Source organism: Triturus cristatus, chromosome 7, assembly GCF_964204655.1.
Source record: "Triturus cristatus chromosome 7, aTriCri1.1, whole genome shotgun sequence".
Taxonomy (NCBI): Eukaryota; Metazoa; Chordata; class Amphibia; order Caudata; family Salamandridae; genus Triturus; species Triturus cristatus.
Window position 1 is genome coordinate 787066591 of NC_140590.1, and position 20899 is coordinate 787087489.

At 44.7% G+C, this 20899-nt stretch overlaps 1 protein-coding gene across 2 annotated transcripts in view; it reads right to left on the reverse strand.

Moving 5' to 3' along the window:
• Positions 1-20899, reverse strand: part of CYFIP2 (cytoplasmic FMR1 interacting protein 2) — a 172505-nt gene that overhangs the window by 90685 nt on the left and 60921 nt on the right. For both annotated transcript variants that reach the window (XM_085617604.1, XM_085617605.1), the window contains exons 9-12: positions 9621-9725; positions 6440-6531; positions 2627-2744; positions 1514-1633 (exon numbers count right to left, since the gene is read on the reverse strand). In XM_085617604.1, coding sequence (XP_085473730.1) covers positions 1514-1633; positions 2627-2744; positions 6440-6531; positions 9621-9725 — 435 coding nt within the window. The remainder of the gene's footprint in view (positions 1-1513; positions 1634-2626; positions 2745-6439; positions 6532-9620; positions 9726-20899) is intronic.

Below are 20899 nucleotides of genomic sequence, written 5' to 3' on the forward strand. Positions count from 1 at the left end.
AACCCCGTATTCTCGCTTAACTACACCGTACTACGTCTTGTTAAACCGCAAATCACTCCGTTTCCCCAGGCCACTGTTTTCTATCGAGGCATTCACCGCTGTGGCGAGCACTCCGTTGCAACTTCCTTAAATGACGACAACCCCATTACTTAACTTCCCATATGCTAAGTAAGTGGTCTATTTTCTTCGCGCGGCCTCACGCCCCCTCCTTTCCTTGCTAGCATTTCTAATAGCTAATTCGTCCTTGTGACCCTCGGGTCTCTTGAAAATAACTTTGAAATTGCTAAATGCTTCCATTTGTTTGGGCAGTAGACAGTTCATTTTACGTCTTCATGATTATTTTTCCAGTTTCTCAGTTATCACCTAAATGGATCTTCCTAATTGCATCACTATTTGGAGAACACTATGTACCGTACATTTAATTGATTGTGATGCTATTTACAGTTCAGGGACTTATTTATGAGTTATTTATACTTGTTTATTTTTGCATTTTCCACATTTAGAGTTCATATGCTCACATTTGTCCTGAAGATGAACTCAAATAATTGAGTTCGAAACGTCGTCGACCTTACGCAACTTGAACCTTTTTTGTACTGATTTAACAAAGAAAAAATGGTTCTCTATTGTTGCCAATGCGATGTTCTTTTTTAAAACGTCCACCCTCACCTGCACGTCACGCTTGTTGTCACTAAATATGTGAGCACTTGAATTCATCCTATGTACAATAAATAAGTGTCATATATTGACCTTTCCTGTCCCCTGTTTCTCTATATTAAGTATTATTCTCCCGTATGAGTCTTTGAACCTATACAAAATCATCCGCCCTCTTAAGGGTTTCTCTTTGCACTGGACCTTTTTAGGCCATCCCGAACCATTGTTTTCTTCTACATTGTATCACCCCAGGTTCGCATAAGGGGTACCCTTGTCCTTCAAAAACACTCTTTTTCCAACACCAGCAAAAAACATACGTTCCCTGAAAATATAGGAGTATTTGTGTGTTTTTGCCACCCGACAGGCATACTTACTTACTAATACTGCTTTTCATACTAAGGCTAAGAGCCCACATTGGGTGAGAAACCAATTGGAAAAATGTATGAATGCGAACAAGGCTATGGCATTTTAATCATTCCCTTGGTAATGGATAACTTAACTTCTCTCCTGGGAATACCCATGTTACCATCCTAACCCCAAACTTAATACAAAATGGAAAATGTGCCACATTGGCACACCTTCCAAAGCAGCAAGGGAGATTTAGGGTCAGACAAGTGCTTAAATCCCGATTCGGTGGGCGACGTTTTTTGCAGTTGTAAATGTCATTTCTATCATGTTCCTGTCTAAATGTATAGTTCTGTATATGCCCTCCAATACTTTGAGCCAAACATTTTAAAATAATCTTTAGTTCCTGGTTGTGGGGCCCACAAAAACCTAGAATGCATAGTTTTCAGTCCAAACTAATCTCATCCTGCATATACTGAAGATTTCCTGACCCCAACATCACATTCCCACTGCTTACCACCTCCATGACATGGGCACTCCACTTGGACAGCAGCTGCAGACCACGTAAGGCTAGGTCAAAGAGCTCCCTATATTCTTCGTCTGACTTTTGGCTGTCGAGCCCAGAGCCAGTCACCACCTGTGAAACAAAGACATAAGACAGGCCAAAGTGCAGAGCAACAATTAATAATAAATTAGCACACATCTCCATTGTGGCAGACCTTAAGATGGGCACACTTTGGCCACAGAGCTACAGAAGACCTAATGGAAAAGGGACAATTACCTACACCTTAGAACTCCAGGTAGGATACACTTTCTTTTCCTTTAATGGGACGGCAGGCATTGTTGCACTTTGACATTTTGGTGCCATCGTCATTCTGTCTACTTTAAGTGGGCCATGGCTAGCTTTCCCTGGCCTTCTATTCATTCCTTTTGACAGTTATATTCCGATGGCCCTTGCACACCTCCCTCATGCACCCGGGGAGCATCCTAATGCCATTCTCCTCTCTGCCTCTTCAGTGCCCTCATAGTGTCAGCTCACATTAATATGCCTTTCTCCCACTGACTTTATTTCCCCACTTACTTGGAAATACCTGTTCAATAAAGAAGTTTGCCTGTTTCTGAAGCACCTCTTTGTCTTTCCCCTTTGCTGCTTATGCTAGCTTCATTCACCGGATCCACCCTTAGCTCAGTGTTGCTACAGACCTCTCAGTGTTGCGACGGACTTCTTCTCTAGGGGATCTGCTGCCATCTCACTGATACTGTCACCCTCTCATTCCAGCCCACCACTCGCGTGCCATTTACCATCCTTACCAACCCTTTCCTCATTGTTGCTTTATTGCTTTTACTCCCCAGTCTCTCTGCTTCCCGTCTTCTCTTCCCTTTGGTCCCTCTGTTACCTCACAAGAGCTGTAGCTCTTTCCCTCAAGCCCCTTTTTTCTTTAGTGTCATCTTTATATCTTGTTACTGTAGCCCATCAATGATTTCTCTTTCACACCATACCTTGCCGTAGATGAGTATCTTTTAATGGGCAGTCTCTCTCCTATCACTGCTGCGTCCTTCCAGGCCACTTCTATCACTGTTGATATTGTCCTCAACCCCATGCACAATCTTCTCCAGAGTTCACTCTTACCTCACTGTTGCTGTAGCGAGCTAGCTCCGAGATGAATCGGATGTGGTCGTCTCGGATCTGCACCATCTGCTCACAGATGTTGTACTGGGGGCTGATGCTGCTCTGGGTGCAGGTCCACCTGGGCAGGAAAGTAAAACCTGTAAGAGAGGCTGAGAGACATAGGAACCGGGTGGGAGTCCCTGCTGAAAGCTAGAGGGTGGTCCCAGGGAACAGCAGCCAGAATACCAAATTGAGGCTGGTCAGGAGATCTTCCAGGTGAAAGGGCAGAAGTATCAGACGCAAAGTTCAGTAAGTTGGGGAAAGAGGCTATAGAGTGCGGAAACACGTGGTGGTTGGGAGTACAATTTGAGATATGCAGAGGTGGCTAAGGGTATCAATGATGATTATTTAGAAAGACGGATTACGCCAGATAGGAAGAACAGAGGGTGCTATGAATCACTGGTGAGAGGTATGACGTCATTGGGTGAGGAAGGGTGCACAGAGGTGTGTTTAACCCCACAATGATTTCATGCAGACAAGATGGTGGTCAAATAACCTTCCATGTGAAGACAGCACACCCTCTGCGAAGCTGCATGAATCTAGTGATGAATCTGCTGCTTCACTTTTTTTTGCCAGAAGCTGCTGCTAAAGTTGGATCATTGGCCACATCTTCTTGCCAGCAAAATGAGTAAGTTGGTCATCGTGTCCCATAGCAGACCAAATTCTACTGGACTACCCGAATAAAGTTAAATCCCCACTTTTCAAATGTACCCTCTACCCAAACCCTAGGGAAACCTTTCCGTCATTATAAGAGAATGAGAGCACTCACACCTTTATTAGATCGGCCATACCTCCCCTCTCCAGAAGAGTCATCCAACAACTGCACATACACTCACATATCAACATGATAACCACCCCTCTAGAGTGCTTGCTAAACACAGTTAGTCAAGTCACTTGAACCAGCCATTCTCTGCCTCCCCCTCTGCCTAAACAAATTCCCAGGAACATAGTTCTGCCGTGTGGAAGCTGCCTCTGGTCTCTGCTCTGAGCAATGTCTTAACCGGAAGTAAATGGTGGAGAAGAAACAACTCAAAGCAGCAACAAAGGCTTGGTATGTGTACACACAGATGCACGAATATGTACACACATATACAGGTATATACAGACACGAGCACGAATATGTATACACACACCTAAACACAAATGAAGCGTAGCAGTGACAGTTACACACACACTAATATATATATATATATATATATATATATATATATATATATATATATATATATATATATATATATATATATATATATATATATATATATATATATATATATATGTATATATATATACACATATATATATTTATACATATATATTTATACACACACACACACACCACAGACACGCACACACATACATACACAAACCATCATCTAAAGTCATGAGCACATACACTCAAAGATTGTTTTTCATGCAGACACAAAAGAGTGCACACACACGCACACCCAAAAACGCTCCCACAAACACAGATACAAACACATATCCATTATACATACACACACACACACATACACTTACACAAACACATACGCTCGCTGAATTACAAGCATGTACTAGCAAGAATACACCTGCTACCTCCCACTAGTTTTGTTCCATTATTGTACTCGCAGAGCACAAGACACCTCTATTACTCATCTTCAGGAAACTGTACTATACCTGCACACAACCATAATGAAGCTGATGCCTCAGAAAGGTGTCTGCAAGTCATGCACAACTCCGGCACCTAAAAAACAGATGTGCATCACATGTATTTCACTTGAGTAGATCCGTCGAAGTGCTATTCGAAGATATTTTTCTTGTATTACTCTTTGCCCTGCAATACGGCTGAAGTGTGTGGCAGCTCTGTTTCAATTATTGGGCTGCTTACATGGATAGCTGTGATTGTGTGGAATGAGTGTTCAAGTGTGTTGTGTTTTCTCTGGCCTTCTGTCTTTCTATGGATCGTTTGGACTTTGCCTTGGGACCCTTTATAGACACTATTAGGCACTAGGTACTTCTGCCTCCTGGGGTACAGAGTAAATAGCTTTCACCAAATACACTGCAAAACTGCTTTCTCTTTTCATTGACACTCTTACACAATGCTTTAGTACTCCATGTGAGGACCACTGTATTTCTTCTGGCCCTCTCTTTTTATACACTCTGTAGCCTACTAGGCATGTAGGCAAGCATTTCAGCACCCCAAATAGGGATAGTAAGCGTTATCTAAATATTACAATACAATACTGAGTAACATCAATTCTCCCTCTTTTGGCTATGCTTAGATATGCCTGAGCCAGTACTGTTTCCACAGGTTTCCACTGAGAGACATTATTTCAAAGTATACAAGAGATTTTTATGAAGCTAGGGAGTTGCAGACTCTAAGGCCAGTCCCTTACCTTCATGGTCTACTGCATGTGGTTGTTCTCATGGGCCAGGTGTGATAGTCAGCCTGTAGAGGTCAGACGTGTGATGGCATACCCTGTCCGCCAAATCCTCAGTTTACTTAGTGTATTCTGAGTCAGGTAGACTGTCATTGTTTTCAATGGCAGTGCCCTCACTGATTCCGCTATCAGCAACCTCACTCCAATGGCCCAGCAAAGTAGGTGCCATAAGAATAAGGACATCAGATAGTCCATCCTATTTAGTGCAGACAGTCTAATGTATTTTTTTGTGTCTGTCACCATGTGCAAAAACATGGCAGTCACAGACAGAAAAAAAGAATGCCCCTGATACCCTGAGAGAAATCCCCTAGGATGTGGAGTAATTTTTGTTTTTTGGAAAGAAACTCCCGTGTTGGGAGTTTTTTTTAATGAAAAACCAAAAGGTTTGGTGAACGCCATCTACCGCACGACGACTATCCATCATACTTTTAGTGCCTTCACAGAAACCGCTGTTACGGTGGTTCAGCTGAAGGCACAGAGAACACTACTGGAAGAAATCTCTAAATTTGGCGAGCAGTAGTCAGGCAGGGTGGCGGACGTAAAGTGCTTTACAACCCTGACAGATGGACAAGCTGCTCACCAAACTCTTAACCGATACCCTAGTCATCTTCTCTCCAGCCAATATGGAGTGACCTGTGGCTAGCACATTAACGAAAGGAAGACTACTCTTTGAATCAGCCACTCCGCCTTACACAGTGCAGCTGGTACCCAGCCTGCTTTAGAAAGGTAGACAGAGATAAGTGACTGCGCCAGCATGCAAGGGGATGTCTGTGGGGGGGACTATGGGATGTCCTTTCCCCCTTATAGAGGATGCAGTTGGGTAGCTCAATTGATCTTTCAGCACCTCTTTGTGATGCACAGTCAGTGACAGCCCCTTTTCGTCTGAACACATGTGTCCATTATGCAGCATGGGTGCAGAAGCAAAGTGTTTCCATCATTGGCGTGGGGCCACATCCACATGGAAATGCGGGAACTTCTCCTTAGAATCGTACTGGCACTACATATGCTGTCCCATATAACAGAAGTAGCCCGCAAGCTTCTGTAATAGCAAAGTGCCCTGGGAGAGCAGAAAGGGGGTGCACTTGCCTGTTGCATCCCTGGGGCACTTTATATATGGCACCTGGTCTCTTACACAACTTTATATCACTCAATTCCATGCACCTCACACACACTTCATAGCTCATACACAGCCTTACACGTCACACCTGCAGGCACTTCACACATATAACACAGGCCTTGTGCACAGAAATTCGTCCTTACTTTCAAGACACAGCTACTCACAGTGGAACATCCAATGACTGCCCTCCCTGAGCTCCCAGAGAGTCCAAGAGACATTACGGCAGGCACTCACTTGGACTTGTTCTCCTCATAGTGAGCACTGGTCTTAATGTATCTGGCCAGCTCTATCTGCATATCCCCGAACAGAGGCACCACCTGCAGCTGCTGCAAGAGAGAAGAAAAGCACCTGTCAGCACTGAAGTTCACCTGTGGGAAATAGGTGTTCCCTATCTCAGACATACTGGGATATGAAAATCCAAGTAATCTAGAAAGAATGTGATCCCCATCTCAATCATAAAGCCTGACACACAGCAGAGTGAGCACCTTAGCATCAAGCTTCACCTGGGAGCAAGCTTGAGGTGCCCCACCCCACGTCATACATTCTGACTTCCCAAGGGCAGAGAGTGCTCCATATGCCCAGAGGTTCACCTGGCACGAGAAGGGAGACTCATCTTAGACACTGCCTTCCTCTAATGCTGATCTTCACCCAGTAGTAAGTAGGAGGTCACATATCAGATGCTGCTTTCTCCAGGGCAGATAGACATCAACAGGCAGAAAGAGCTATACCCACATTTGTGACACGGTACCTGCCTCAGGTAGTGGCATCCCCTCGGTAAAAAATGACGGAGTCCCCCTCCTGCACACAATACCTGCCCAAGGGCACAGAGACCGCCCCTCAAAACAAACCTGCACTAAGAAGGAAGTCGAGGGCCCTTGTCACAAGCATGCAGCTCATTCTGCATACATGAGAGCTTTCAGGATTTGCCCTAAATTTCTGAAAGCTGGTTCCAATGATTGGATATGTTTCTTATGAAGTACATACCTAAGAAACTGGTTCTGATGACATTGTTTGGTCAAACCTTTTTTGGCACATTTTTCTTTAATAATGGATTTCTCCAGTTTGACTGAACCAATTAATTTATTCATTTTTTGTTGTTTATAGGGTATTACACTTCTACATCCCCCATTTTAAAGGAGGCTCCTCTCTTAACCCCCTCACCTCCCCTTCCCTTTTTTTAATACCCATACAGTCTTAGACCCTCTAGCTTTAATCTTTTTTCGTTTTTACTACTTCCCTATCCCCATATTCCCCACTGAATACAACATCCACCATTACCTTTCCCCCTTTTACTTCCTTGTATTCTTTTACCTCCCCTTTCTTTAATACCATATGTCTCCTACCCTCCTTCTTTACTCCCTTTATAAAATGTTACTTTTATAACTTTAATAATAATAATAATTCACATTTGTGAAGTGCGAACATATCACCCCCTTAAGGGCTTCAAGGCGCTGGGGGCCATCTGGAAAATTAAGTGAGCTATTGCCCAGAGTCACATGGTGCTGAGCTGGGAATAGAGACGCGAGCCCGGCGCTCCGGATTCAGCCACTCTGGCTGCTGTGCCACACCACTCGCCATTTCCTCTACGCCTTCTATATTCCCATCCCATACCCTCTACCCATGCTATTTTCTCGTGCTTTATTTTCACCTTCACTTTCTTTAGTACCAACTCATTTTCTACACTCCTTCTTTACTCCCTTTTTAAATTTTCTATGTATTACTTCCTACAACCCACCTACGTTTCTTCCATCCTATGCACTCTCCCCATCTACTTTCTTACCTTTCTCTTGATGACATATGCCCTTTTCATGAAAAAATACTATTTTTTGTGGAAAAAGCATTTTGGTATTTCTCTAACAGGTAGTTTTGTCAGCTTGATTTCCTAAGGCAGACATTCCTCATGTAGGCAAATTTTCAAAATGACGACATACCGGGTTCAATCTTATGGTCTCTGTGCAAAAGCATTCTAAAGAGCCATTTTATTTTGGGACAGGTAGTTTGTTAGGGAGAACATCTACTTTCCCATGCTGATAAGTTCAGGCCTGTACCACATTTCTCTTCACTAGCGAGTATCACCAGGTTTATCTGAAGATGAACAGGAATGGTGAGTGAGGAGCCCTCGGTTCTCTAGGCATTTGTTAAACCTGAAATTCAAGTGGTAGATTAAAATACAAAGTTCATGTGGTAGAATTTATATTGTATTGGCATTCGTGTAGCACTTTCCATAGCCCTTATTAAGCATTAAGTATGTATGCAGTGCAAAATGGCATGAGGACCCTGCAGCAGAAACCTTTTACAACAGGCCAATGGAAATCTAGTGGCATTGATTTTGGCAACATGGTAGCTTGAAAGTGGCATGAAATCACATCATAGTAGGCAGGCTTTCACTAAGCGCCATAGAGGAAGGGGTGTAACCAGGCCATAGTCTCTTCGACTGGAAAGCCAGGTGAGATAGAGACGTTAGACACTTCTGTAGGTTTCCATAAATGGATGGGAAGTTGTCATAACTGTTAACTGGAATAATCTTGAATTGCAATCCATTAACTCCTGATAGCCTCTCTGTCTAAAAAAGTACTAGGCCTAAGACATAGTTTGATACTTACAAGAACCAGTTTAATCTCCCTAAGCCTGAGGGCCAGGCTGTTTGTGCACTAAACATCCAAAAGGGATGCCAACCATTTGGAATCTTCACCTAGGATAATATTAGAGCCAGCAATGGCCCCTACCTCCACTGAGGTGTCAAAAACATCCTGGCTGCTGTGAACTCAGAAGAAGCCCAGACACAAAAGAGGGTCTTTGCAATAAACACACCCTTGGAGAATTCGGACCAGAGGACCATAGTCTACAGGTCATGCAACTAAATCAGAGGTATAACATTTTGTGGATCATTGATTGCAGATATGGATTGAACCCTGGCATTAAGAGGGAAACACCGACACTTGACCTCTCTGTCTGGAGGAAGACCCTTTTGGATGATATAATCTTCATAGGGCTGAGACATATCAAAAGTATCAAAGCTCCTATGCAAGAGGCATGAGCCCCCCACCCCCAGACACAAGGCCCACACTAGAGATCCCACGATGAGTAGGACCGAACCTCACCTGCCAGAAAGAAAAAACTGCTTTCACAGATATATGGTCGGCACATGCTCTGCCACAGAGGAAAAAACTGTCAGGAAGACAACGCCACCACCAAAACCATTATTACACAAGCTGCACCGGGGCGTATTACTCCACAGCAGGCGCGGAGAGAGGGCTGTGAAGGGTCTAAAAAGTTTTGATTTAAAATAGCAGGAGTAGTGGAAGGGTGAAATGCCATTGGAAGAGAGAAAAAACACAGGAAGCAGCTGCAGCACAGTAAGATTTGTTCTGCTTTAAAACCTGGTTGGATACAAAAAAAGAATATCATGCCTGACCTTAAAGAACTTATCGATCTTGCTGAGATTAATGCGCTTCTTGGCGTCCAGTTTGTAGATATTACTGATGTTGCCATCCATGAGATAGAGCCCGAAGCCCATCACCTGCAGAGGAAATTAGTGATGCATAAGAGTTCTCTTGAAGGCATTGTCATTCACATAAGGTGATGCACTCACTTTGACATTTACTCACATTCACTCACAAATGGAGAGCATGTCTCAAATGGGGTCACACTCAACCTCACACTCTGATCATGCTTATTATTTCTTTGAAATCTCACTCACATCTGTGGACTCATCTTAAATGGACCCGTATTCAGGGAAGCCGCTGGAAGACATGCACCTCAGTTGTGCTACACTCACTCATAAGAAATAACATGTGCTAAGGTTCATATCGCATAAGTTCACATTCACCTTCAAAAAGTTCATTGACCAAGAATAGCCACACTCACCATGAACACACAGTGCTGAAACTGACTCATGCCCACAAAAAATGAGTTAACTGCCTCCCAAACTAACTCACCTCATCTCAACACTGAATGTCAGTGAGCTAAAAATACACAAAGTAATTTACACTTATCTTCCCTTAGCACACACTCATCTTGACCGAGTTTGCACTCCTTTGAAATGAACTCACACCCCGCTTCAAAGAACTCACAGTTACCTTAATGGTCTCACACCTAAACATAACTTTTTTCTTCACCTAAAAATGGCCTCGTCAAAAGGATATGCTCTGAGAGATCTTCAAAGAATGCAGACCCACGTATCGGAGTGTCATACTGACCTTGAATGAGCTTACACCCAACGTGTAGGGCCACTGCATCACCTTGAATGGTCTTATCCTCACCTTGAAGGAGCTTATACTCACCTTGAATGGCCCCACACTGTTCTTTGAAGAAATGATGCTCACCTACGACGATCTAAAACTCACTTTGAATTTTCTCACACTCACTCTAAATGGTCTCATACTGAACATATTCATGTTCATCGCAAAGATCTAATGTTCACCATGAGCGGAGTCACACTCAAAATGAACAAGCTAATGTTCACCTACAATGAGCTCACACTCATCGTAAATTGACATCCACTCAACTTTAAAGGCGTCTGCATTTATTTACTGTAATTTCACTCAAAAGGCCAGACAAATCCTTCCATTGTGGGTTATCAATTGCACCCCGAGGCGGAAGAAATCAGTCCAGTGGCCTTCTATCGAAAGGGAGTGCACTGATGGTTTGGCACTGATTTTTGGTGTGTCATAAGCATCCTGAGGTTTAACCCACATGCATATGCTCTTTGAGTCTAAAATTCTGGCTAGTCCTTACATGAGGATGTTCTGCATGCTCAAATCGTCCTGGTGATCTTGCTCAGAAGCTTATTTTGTTATCAGCTGTCAGACGGGGGCAATTGTATAGTGGTCACCTAGCATCTAACCCTTGTGCGTGATCAGACAAACTGTGTGAAGAGCACCTTGTCTTACCCAGGTGATATTTTATTTAGTTTATGCATTTGGTGTTCAACAGCTGTTACCAATGGGAATGTAATTGCCTTTTCTTTCATCACTGTGTGGTGTAATAATGTAGGCTGAGGGAGCACCGGGTTGAGTGGAAGGACAGAGAGAAAGGTATAGTGTGGGAAGCACACCGGGCCCGAGCTGTGTATCGGGGAAAAAGGGCCTGGGGGATGGTGTTAGAGAAGACATGTGGATTAGCATACGGAATGGGAGGTTGTGGGAACAGAGAAAGCGGTTGAATGTCAGAGGTTACAGGGGGGAAATAAAGGGACGGATACAACTTTCTGCTCACTACAAATCCTAAATCAAAACACATGGTGCCCTGTTAATATCTGGGTATCATGTACTGGACTTGAAAAGACTAAGAACGAAATAGTGTATGATCCCAAAAAACGTATCCTAGGAAATCCATATGCCAGTTCTTGTTGCATACACACCCATCCTTTCTTGTGTTACTCACAGCATTCTATATCATGTTGAATATATATTCCCTAAATTAGTCTACATGTCTTCCATACACACCTCACCGATTTTGAGGGCCACGTGGAGTGTTAGCAATGCACATGTACAACTGTGTGTATATGTGGGTGTGTGTCTTCTTACCCCGTTGCTAGTGCTCATGCTTCCAGATCATTTTTAGCTTCTCATTACTCTCCTGCTTCTCTCCTCTGAGCTAGGGTGTGTGTTGGTACCCCTCATGTGTTCTTGGGTAGGCTTCAGTGCAAGATTATCGTGAGAGTGCCACGGTACACTCACAGTGCTAGTTATCCACCTTCATCAACAGCAGTGAAAAGAAATGACAGTGAGACCGTGTAAGTGTAGTAACCCTTCTTTATATAAACCCATGAGCTTATTAGCACAACCGAAGCTGCCAGCTTAATGATCATGTTGCTTAGGGGACACTAACCAGGGCTTCACTGTTCTCCTGAATTTAAGATAGTCATTGACTGTCGATACGGATTAAGCTTTGTTTACGTGCCCGGTAGATGGAAACGGGAGGAGTAAGGCAGGAAAAAAGAGTGCTACATCTGACTTAAATGGTAAAGGGAGAATTGTTCTAAACAAGATTGGCAATCAAGCATAAATAGCTTTACAGGTCAGACTGTGTACTCTACTGCTTCCTCCAGCGCAACATCTGTCCAGCTCCTCCTACTCCATCCTTCCCTAGCTTTACCCACTCTTGACTTTCTAAACTCCTTCCACTGTGTCTGTCTGGTACCGCTCCCACACTGCTCATCCCTGTCTACTCCCACTATAGCCTCACTTCACTCAAACCACTATGGATTTTGTGAATCCTCCTGCTCTGCCCTTCCAAGGCTACTACTACTCTCCTTTACAATCTCTCAGGCCATTCTCCACTCTCTGCCTCCTCTCACTCTGTCCTTACCTGACCACATCCACTGTCGCTCCTTGCCTTGTTTTGCTCTGTTCTTCAGTACCTACTTCTCCTCTTATCTTCTTACTCCTTCCAGTCTGCCTAACTGTGACTCATGCCTTTCTCTTTTATCCTAACTCCTCCCAGTAGGTCCATCTCATGCTCCTCGGCTATGTCGCTCCATGGATCCTCCTACTGTGTACTTCATTGACTCCTATGACTATCCTACACCGTCCTCTCCCACGCTGGCTTTAATTGACTAACCCCACATAATTGTCTTTTTTTATCCCTTCCTAGTTGGTCCTTCCCTGCCCCCACTTAGCCATTTCTTGGATCAACCTACTATTTTTTACCTTTCCAGGAGTTCTCTGACTTTGGCCTTCTGTGCTGCATTAGCTCCATCCATTCTCGAGTCCCCCCACTTTCCTTTCTCCCACTGTCAATCCATGCTCCTCCCAATAGCTTAGCTCTTGTCTCCACCCAGTCTGTTTTTCCTGAGTTTTCCATTTTTACCTAGCCGGACTTCTCCCACATTTTCTTACCCAAGTATCTGTGACAGAAGTCCTTGCACTTGTTTTCAAACCTGCATGTTTGACATTTTAATTCATCAATCAGGTGTCTCAAGGTGCTGATGGGCAGTGTGAGCCTTGGTCGAAAAACCAGGTCTTGAGCTGCTTTCTGAAGTCCTTCAGAGATGGTGAGGTGCGCAGGTGGAGGGGGAGGTCGTTCTAAGATCTGGTGGCGAGGTAGGAGAAGGAGCTGCCGCAGATTAAGGGGATTTGGGCCAAGGCAAAGTGGAGGATCGGAGTTCCCTAGTCAGTTGGTGGAATGTAAGGTGGTCATTGAGGTAGGAGGGTCTGTACTTGTGGAGGGCTTTGTAGGTATGTGTGAGGAGCTTGAAGAGACATCCTTCCTGAACGGGCAGCCAGTGGAGAGCTCTGAGGTGCGGGGTGATGCTGTTTCTTCTGGGGAGGCCGAAGATCAGTCTTGCTGCCGAGTTCTGGATGATTTGGAGGTAGTCCAGGAGTTGTTTGGTGGTTCCGGTGTAGAGTGTGTTGCCATAGTCGAGTCGGCTAGTGATGAGGGCCTGGGTGACTGCCTTCCTGGATGAAACGGGGATCCATTGAAAGATCTTGCGGAGCATGTGAAGGGTGAGGAAGCAGGCAGAGAAGACGACATTGATCTGTTGTTTCATGGTCAAGTGAGTGTCCAGGATGATACCGAAATTGCGTGTGTGACTGGAGAGAGTGGGTGAGGGGCCGAGTGCGGCGGGCCACCAGGTTTCGTTCCACAGGGACGGTTTGTTTCTGAGGATGATAACCTTTGTCTTATTGGAGTTGAGTTTGAGGCAGTTTGGTCTTCATCCAGGTGGCGATGTCGGTCATGATGTGTTGGAAGTTGGCTTTTGTGATGTCGGCATCTTTTGTGAGGGATAGGACGAGCTGGGTGTCACCGGCATGGGAGATGATGTTGAGTCCGTGGGTATGGGCGATGTCTGCCAAAGGTGTCATGTAGGTGTTGAAGAGGGTGGGGCTGAGCAAATACCCCTGGGGAACACCACATAGGATGTCTTTGGGTGCGGAGGAGAAGGGTGGTAGGTAGATCCTCTGGGTTTGGTTGGAGAGGAAGGAGGAGATCCAGTTGAGTGTGTTGCCTTGGAAGCCAATGTGGGCGAGTCTGGAGATCGGGGTGTGCTTGTCTTATGATTTCCATCAATGGATGTTAAGTCCGTGAGACTTCTGGAAGTGGTTTGCATTCCCTTCTGATGTGCAAGGGTAAAGCCTAGAGCCTTCTCATTAATGAGTGCACCAACAGTGCACCCACACCTATTGTCAATGGTAATTACGGCCCACTTGTACCAGAGAACCAGACTAAGGTTGGAAGCAGATGATTCTATTTAAAGTGGCACATGCTTTCTTGCCTGTAACTTTGCAGAGGAGTGGAACAGACCTGCCAGCCTTTCCCTCGTAGCAGCCCTGCAGTCCCCTAAAAGTGTGGTTCCTACATTTCCTCCATGGTGTGGTAAATGTGTACTTCATGTGCATGCAGAATTAGGTGAATGTGCAGTATGAATGCTATTCATGTAGAATATAGCATATAGTTATCCTACATATGGAGGTTACTCTGCACCTTCTCTTCTATGATTCTCTGTGAATGTGCCAGCCTCCATATTCTTTGTCTTGGATCCCTGCCCCAACACTGCAGAGGTATCAGCTGGTCTCAGAAAATCTGCACTGTTTCCCACCAAACACGTGTATGCCTCCATTGTACCTAAGATTCCCCCTTAACTTCATGCGTGGCAAAATAAGTTAAATTGCAATCAGAGTGACCTGCCTGGGGACCCTGGAGACAATCCACCAAAAAACTTGGCCAGCTGAAAATAACTATTCCTCTGACTCCTCAGCAAAAGCCAGGGAAAGAGAAGGAAAGGCATGCACTCTGTTCTGATTCCTGATTAGAACAGTGCTAGAAGCTTTGGATAAAGCAGATGTTTTTATTTGGCCGAAGCACAGGGGAGAAATACTGGTCCCACTTGCCCAGTATGTTGTAATTCATCCGAACCTCAGGGAGTGTTTATGCACTGATTAAGAGAAAAAGCTTGTCAAAGACATGTGATCTATGAGTATGTTCTTACCGAATGAGGACAGACCTAGACTCAGAAAGAGGCTCTTATATGACACCTATACCCTAGAAAAAGAGGGAGGTGGGATGCTATTGCTAGGGGAGGAGCAGGCCACTGACTAGGAGGCCGAAAAGCAATGCCCATCTACCTGAGAGAATGATACTACAAAACAGTAGACCAGCCAGGAGCCATGAGAGCACTGCTGTACAGTCAGACAGAATTGACATGAGAAACAATTGCAAGACCAGAGGTCCTGAACAAGAAGAGAGGCATTAAAACGCTGCAAATTCGGATGACCTGCATTATTTCCAACCTGCATGGGACCATCTTCTGACCCATTGGAGGTCATATCACAGCATCACCCAGATACAGAGGAACACAGAGGTACATCACTTCACCTAAGATTTTGGGGTACTGTATTGTTTGTTGACTGAAGCCAGTCACCCTGATTGCAGAATAGCATGACGGGTGCTCATAGTCGTTATCTGTTCCATAAATCCTGTGTGTTTAAGATTGCAGGTGATCACAGACTCTAGTTCCCAGTTCATATGGATTAGGCCTATTTGTCCAGCTGTTGACCTGCCTTGTAGGCACTCTTGCCAAATGAAAATCTGAACCACAACTAGTCAGTTTCCAGAACACAGGACTCTAAAGTATAGTCCCCCGAGGAGGCATTGTTGCATCTACACAGCACCCAGACCGAAGAAAACGCTGATTGCTCTAGAGCAAAAAGAATAGGTCGTTTTGAAATGTTATCATTATGTTTTTTACTAATTCTCTAATCAGCACTTTCCCTGATTTTATGCCTTGACTTTTCTAAGAATTGCCACACAAACATATGTAGACTGTTATGCAATGTCAATAATATCTCAAGAAGTTATTTCCTGTTCCTTTTTTTGATAATCATTTTTATTGGAATTTTTAGACAAAAAGTAAGCAGCTTGAATTGTAAGCAACATTAGGTAATACCCATTTGTCACTTATCAACACCAAGCATCACTAAACATTTGCCGTAATAAGGCCTAGCCTGCAGTAATCCCACCATTTACCACATATTTTAGAATGTTTTTCCAGGCACCCCCTTGCTGCATGTATGGGTACCTCTTGTTGCGCACACCAATCCACTCCTTAGCAACATACGGCCAGGGTGGGTGGTTGTGGTTGTTCCAAGCTCAAGCTATGTCTCTTTTTGCTGCCAGGGTGACCATGTCCACCATTATCCGCTCTCTCCCCTATTGTTCCCGAGGTTTTCCAGGATTCCCCGTAGGGCTATTTTGGTGTCAGGGTGATCTGATATCCTAGTACTCAGGAGAGGGAGTCACCAGTCCGTTTCCAGAAGTTCTCAATACAGGGTCATTGCAAGGTCATGTGGGAGAAGTCAGCTTCTGGGTAGTCACATCGTGGACAGGCAGAAGTTGCCACCCGGCCGGCATGCCATAGGCATTTGGGTGTAGGATATCAGGTGTGGAGGAAGTGTAGCCAATTTACGGGGAACCATACAGGTCTCTCGCCAGTTAATGTCCTCGAGGGGATCCATCCAGCTTTCCCATTTCTGTCTGAGGGGGCACAGGGGCATTAAGCACTAGTGTCAAATAGATTTGAGAGACCCTCCCTTGCTGATGCTCTCTATGAGTTTGGCCTCTAGAATGTTATACTTGGGCAGGAACACTAGGTCAGTTTTATATTCTGTCAGGGCAAGTCAGAGTTGAAGGCATTTGTGGAACTGTTTCTTGGAGAGTTTTAACTGTGCCTGCAGTTTCTGGAAAGTGGACAGAAGGCTTCACAGCCAGCTGTCCCCTAGAGTTGAAATTCTGATCTTGACCCATTTGGTGAACTCCTCAAGTTGCACTGTATGGTGGAGGTATCAGCAGCACAAAATGGGTTCTGGTAGGTCAATCTACCAGCCAAACCCTTGGAGTGCAGTGTTGCCCACAAAGATAAGCACACCATACCTGGGGCCTCCGACAGGTCTCAGATGATCGGTTCTCTATATAGCAGTCAATCACCTTGTCCAACCCTAATAAGGAGAGTTATGCGCTGTATGTTGGGTCGATCCATCTTCCACATAGCCAGTCGTTTACCACCAGGACATGGGAGGCTCAAAATTATAACTGTACATCAACCATTCCCATCTTCCATCACATGGCGATTCTTGGCACTTGGTCATGATGATACAAGGGGAATATTAGCCCACAGGATTGAACTGAAGTTCAAAGCTAAGGCAGTGAACCAGGAGTTAAGGATCATCAATGGGAAATTTTGAAGGGTATGCATGAAACGAGAGAGGCCCATAATTTTAAAAAGGGAGCCTCGCACCAGGATTCTGAGCAGTAGAGATGCCCACCGCAAAAATGTCCTTTTTAGGTCTCGCCTAGTGACGCAGCGCAAAGCGCTGCTCGCTATCGGTGAGATCTATTGTTGCCGACTTGAAGTTGGAAGCGGGACAGGACTTGTGCTGTGCACGCGTACGGCTCACTGCGTTATTACAACTTATGCTGGCACCATACGCATGCACATCTCCTGTCTGTGCGCGCCACACTTTCGTGAACATGTGTGGCCCGCGTGTAATTAAATCTACAATCCCTTGTCGTCGGTTTGTTGCAGAAGGGAGACAATCCATGTGCGCGCACGGACAGGCAGTGTGCATGCGCATGGCATCTCCTCTTTCAGCGTTTCAGGACAGGAGATGGCGCACGCTCCTTCTTTCGCTTGTTTTTTTTAGGTCTCAAAGCTTGAATGACCAACTTCTATTTTTGAAGGGCATTCCAAAACTACCCGAAGTTTAGGAACTCCACTAAAACGTCTCTCTTTTGCTGACCTGTTTCTTTCCTTTTTGCCCCCTCACCCTACCAGCGCCAAGAAGCACTGCCGCTGGGTGAATGTTGTGCTTTGAAAATAAATAAAATAAACAGGGGAATTACACATGAACCAAGCACAGGATGGCATACAAAGGGCTTCACAATGCTCACTCGGTGCACTACTGCCAGGGCCTTTGCCAACTCATTCAAAAGCTTGTTTTCTGTGAAGCCCTCCCGCCATAGTTGCAGCGCCACCTACCAAGAAGTATTGACTGTGCCTCCTTTTTATTGACACTACTGTGTGGGAACAGGTTCCCACTGCTAAATGTTTGTTAACTAAAGGTTCATTATTTCCTGTGCAAAGTTCACAAAAGGACATGCTAATCTTGCAAGAAGCGATTTTTCGCAACAAGGGAAAGAATTTATGTACCAACGCATTCCGGTTGGCACCACTTGCCTTGTGAGTGTCAATTACTCTACTGTTTGTGACATTCTAGTCATACCTCCCTGGAATTAATTACATTTCTCAGGAACTTACCTCAGACCCGTGCATCTCTTTACTATGTAAGCCCCTTCCGAGTCATTGACTAAATGCCACCTAAGAGGTATTAAAATCCAATAGAGAAGTAAAGAGTTTGATCTACGTGTACAAAAATCGACAACTGTACAACTAAATTGGCACAGCGAACACTCAAGCACACCAGATACAGCATTCCACTATTTCGAATCGCCAGCGTTCTTTTACTAGTGAACAAAGGGCTTTCCATACCTCGCTCTGCACAAGAGCAGCTTATGAAATTTTGTCCACAAAGGAAAAATGGTTTCCAAAACTAAATACGCCCTAATGTAATCTTCTTTTATACAATTTATGGGGCGGGGGAATCTTGCTGGACTGCCCTGCGTCGGAAGAAAAGGGCAGGAATACGCTGTATCTACAAGATACAGCACATTCCTGTCCTTTTCCCCTGTACTGATCCACAATGGACTGCCATGCGCCAATGCAGGCACCCGTGCACCATAGTGTAAGGGTGTCTGCCTAATAGGGGTGATTTTTTTGTGTGCAGGAAGGTACACCTTCCTGCACAAAAACAATCAAAAGAAGTGTTTACCTCTTTCTATGGATGCTGCAAAATGCAGCACACGTAGAAAGAGAACACGCATTTGCAACGCTATAGGTCTCGCAGTTGTTAGAGTTTGAGTTATTGGCATTGTAAATGGCAATGCCTTTTATTTAAGTGTTGGTTTTTAAAACGTAAATAAAAGGCTTTGTCATTTACAATGCCAATAGGTTAAACTCTCACAAATGCGAGACCTATTGCATTGCAAATGCTTGTTCCTCTTGGTAAGGAGTGACTAGAGGTTCAGGGTCCGCATGAGTTTGGGTTCCAGGGCTATAATGACGCCCAGGTATTTAAAACTATGACGTTGGATTGGTATAATTCCCTGCAAGGAGACAGATTACTTGTCACCGCGGACCGAAGCCAGCAGGAATTTGGTTTTATTCAGTCGGAGACCTGATACCTCTTCATTTAGGTCTAGCAGTCACAGGCATTTGAGTCAAGAGAGATGGGGATTAGTTAGTAATATCAGGGGACATGCTATACAAACAAGGAAAACGCACCGTATTAACATGAATGCGCTGCCTCCAGAGCATTTATGTGAAAAAATGAGTGGGTTTAAAGCAGCCGCTCAGTGTTTCACAGTGCAGGCAGCAACCCGCCTGCACTTTTGAGGGGGATTGGAGATCCCTAACAGGTGAGTGCAGTGAATGACTGCATCCGCCTACAAGGGGATGTCTGATGTCTGGGGGGGTCCATGGGACTCCCTTTCCCCCCTCCAGGGGGCTGCCATCAGGGGGCATTCTGTTAGAGTGCCACTTTTAAGGTGGCGCACTGTCAGTGCGTCTCATGACAACTTCTTTGCTTCTGTGCCCGCATCTATAATACAGCAGGGGCGCAAAGGGATTCCCACATTTTTTATGTTATGTAATGTTACGGATATTTTTTTTTAAGCGCACGATTAGCCATGGGTGTCCTGGCGCTAGTTACCTATCCATAATGCAAGAGTGGCATAGGCAGAGTTACTAAACAAAAAGCCATGTTTTCAGACCCGTCCTAAAGGCTAACAAGTCTGCTGCGTTTCTGAGGTGAATTGGAAGGTCGTTCCAGGCTTTGGCTGCACCAAAAAGCATGAGGTCACGCCCCTACGCAAATGAAGGAACACACAAAAAGCATGAGGTCACGCCCCTACGCAAATGAAGGAACACCCTTTGGTGAAAGCGCTGGCGCTATATGTGCACCGGAACGGTCGGGATTACAGAAGGGGTCACACAAGCATTTGTGGCCAGTTCTGTAATACCAAAGTGCCCGGGGGCGCAGAAAGCAGGCACAAACAAATGTTGCGCCCCCAAAGCACTTGTGTAAAACCGACTCTGGACATCATCGGGGAAAGTTGTGTTTTTGTCTTTGAAGCCATCTCCCCAAACCCCGCCAGAAATGTAGGTGTTGCAGCTCAACAGTCTGGCCAATAGTTCAATGGTGAGTGCAAAGAGGAATGGAGAGAGTGGAGACCCTTGGATAGGGAAGGGTTCTGACAGGACCCTGTTCACCTGCACCCGGGCCATTGGGTAAATGTAGAAGATCCTCACATAACAGTGGAATCTCTATCTGAAACCCCATACATTCTAGGACTCGATCCAAAAAGGATCAGTCAATGGAGTTGAACACCTTTAATAGTCTTTAATTTAGTACATTATATAATAGGTATGAGTAGTTGTTAGCCCTTCTACACAATTTTCGGGATTAATTTTAGTGGTTCAAAATAAAAATATTTTAAAGAAATGTTTTAACTGTTATGAAGTTCTCTGGTAAACAAATTACATTAATTTAGACAAAAAAGATGACTAATGCAGTCTGTATAGTTGTGGCGTTCAATTAAATACATAGAATATATGAAGGATTTCTTTGGACGGTT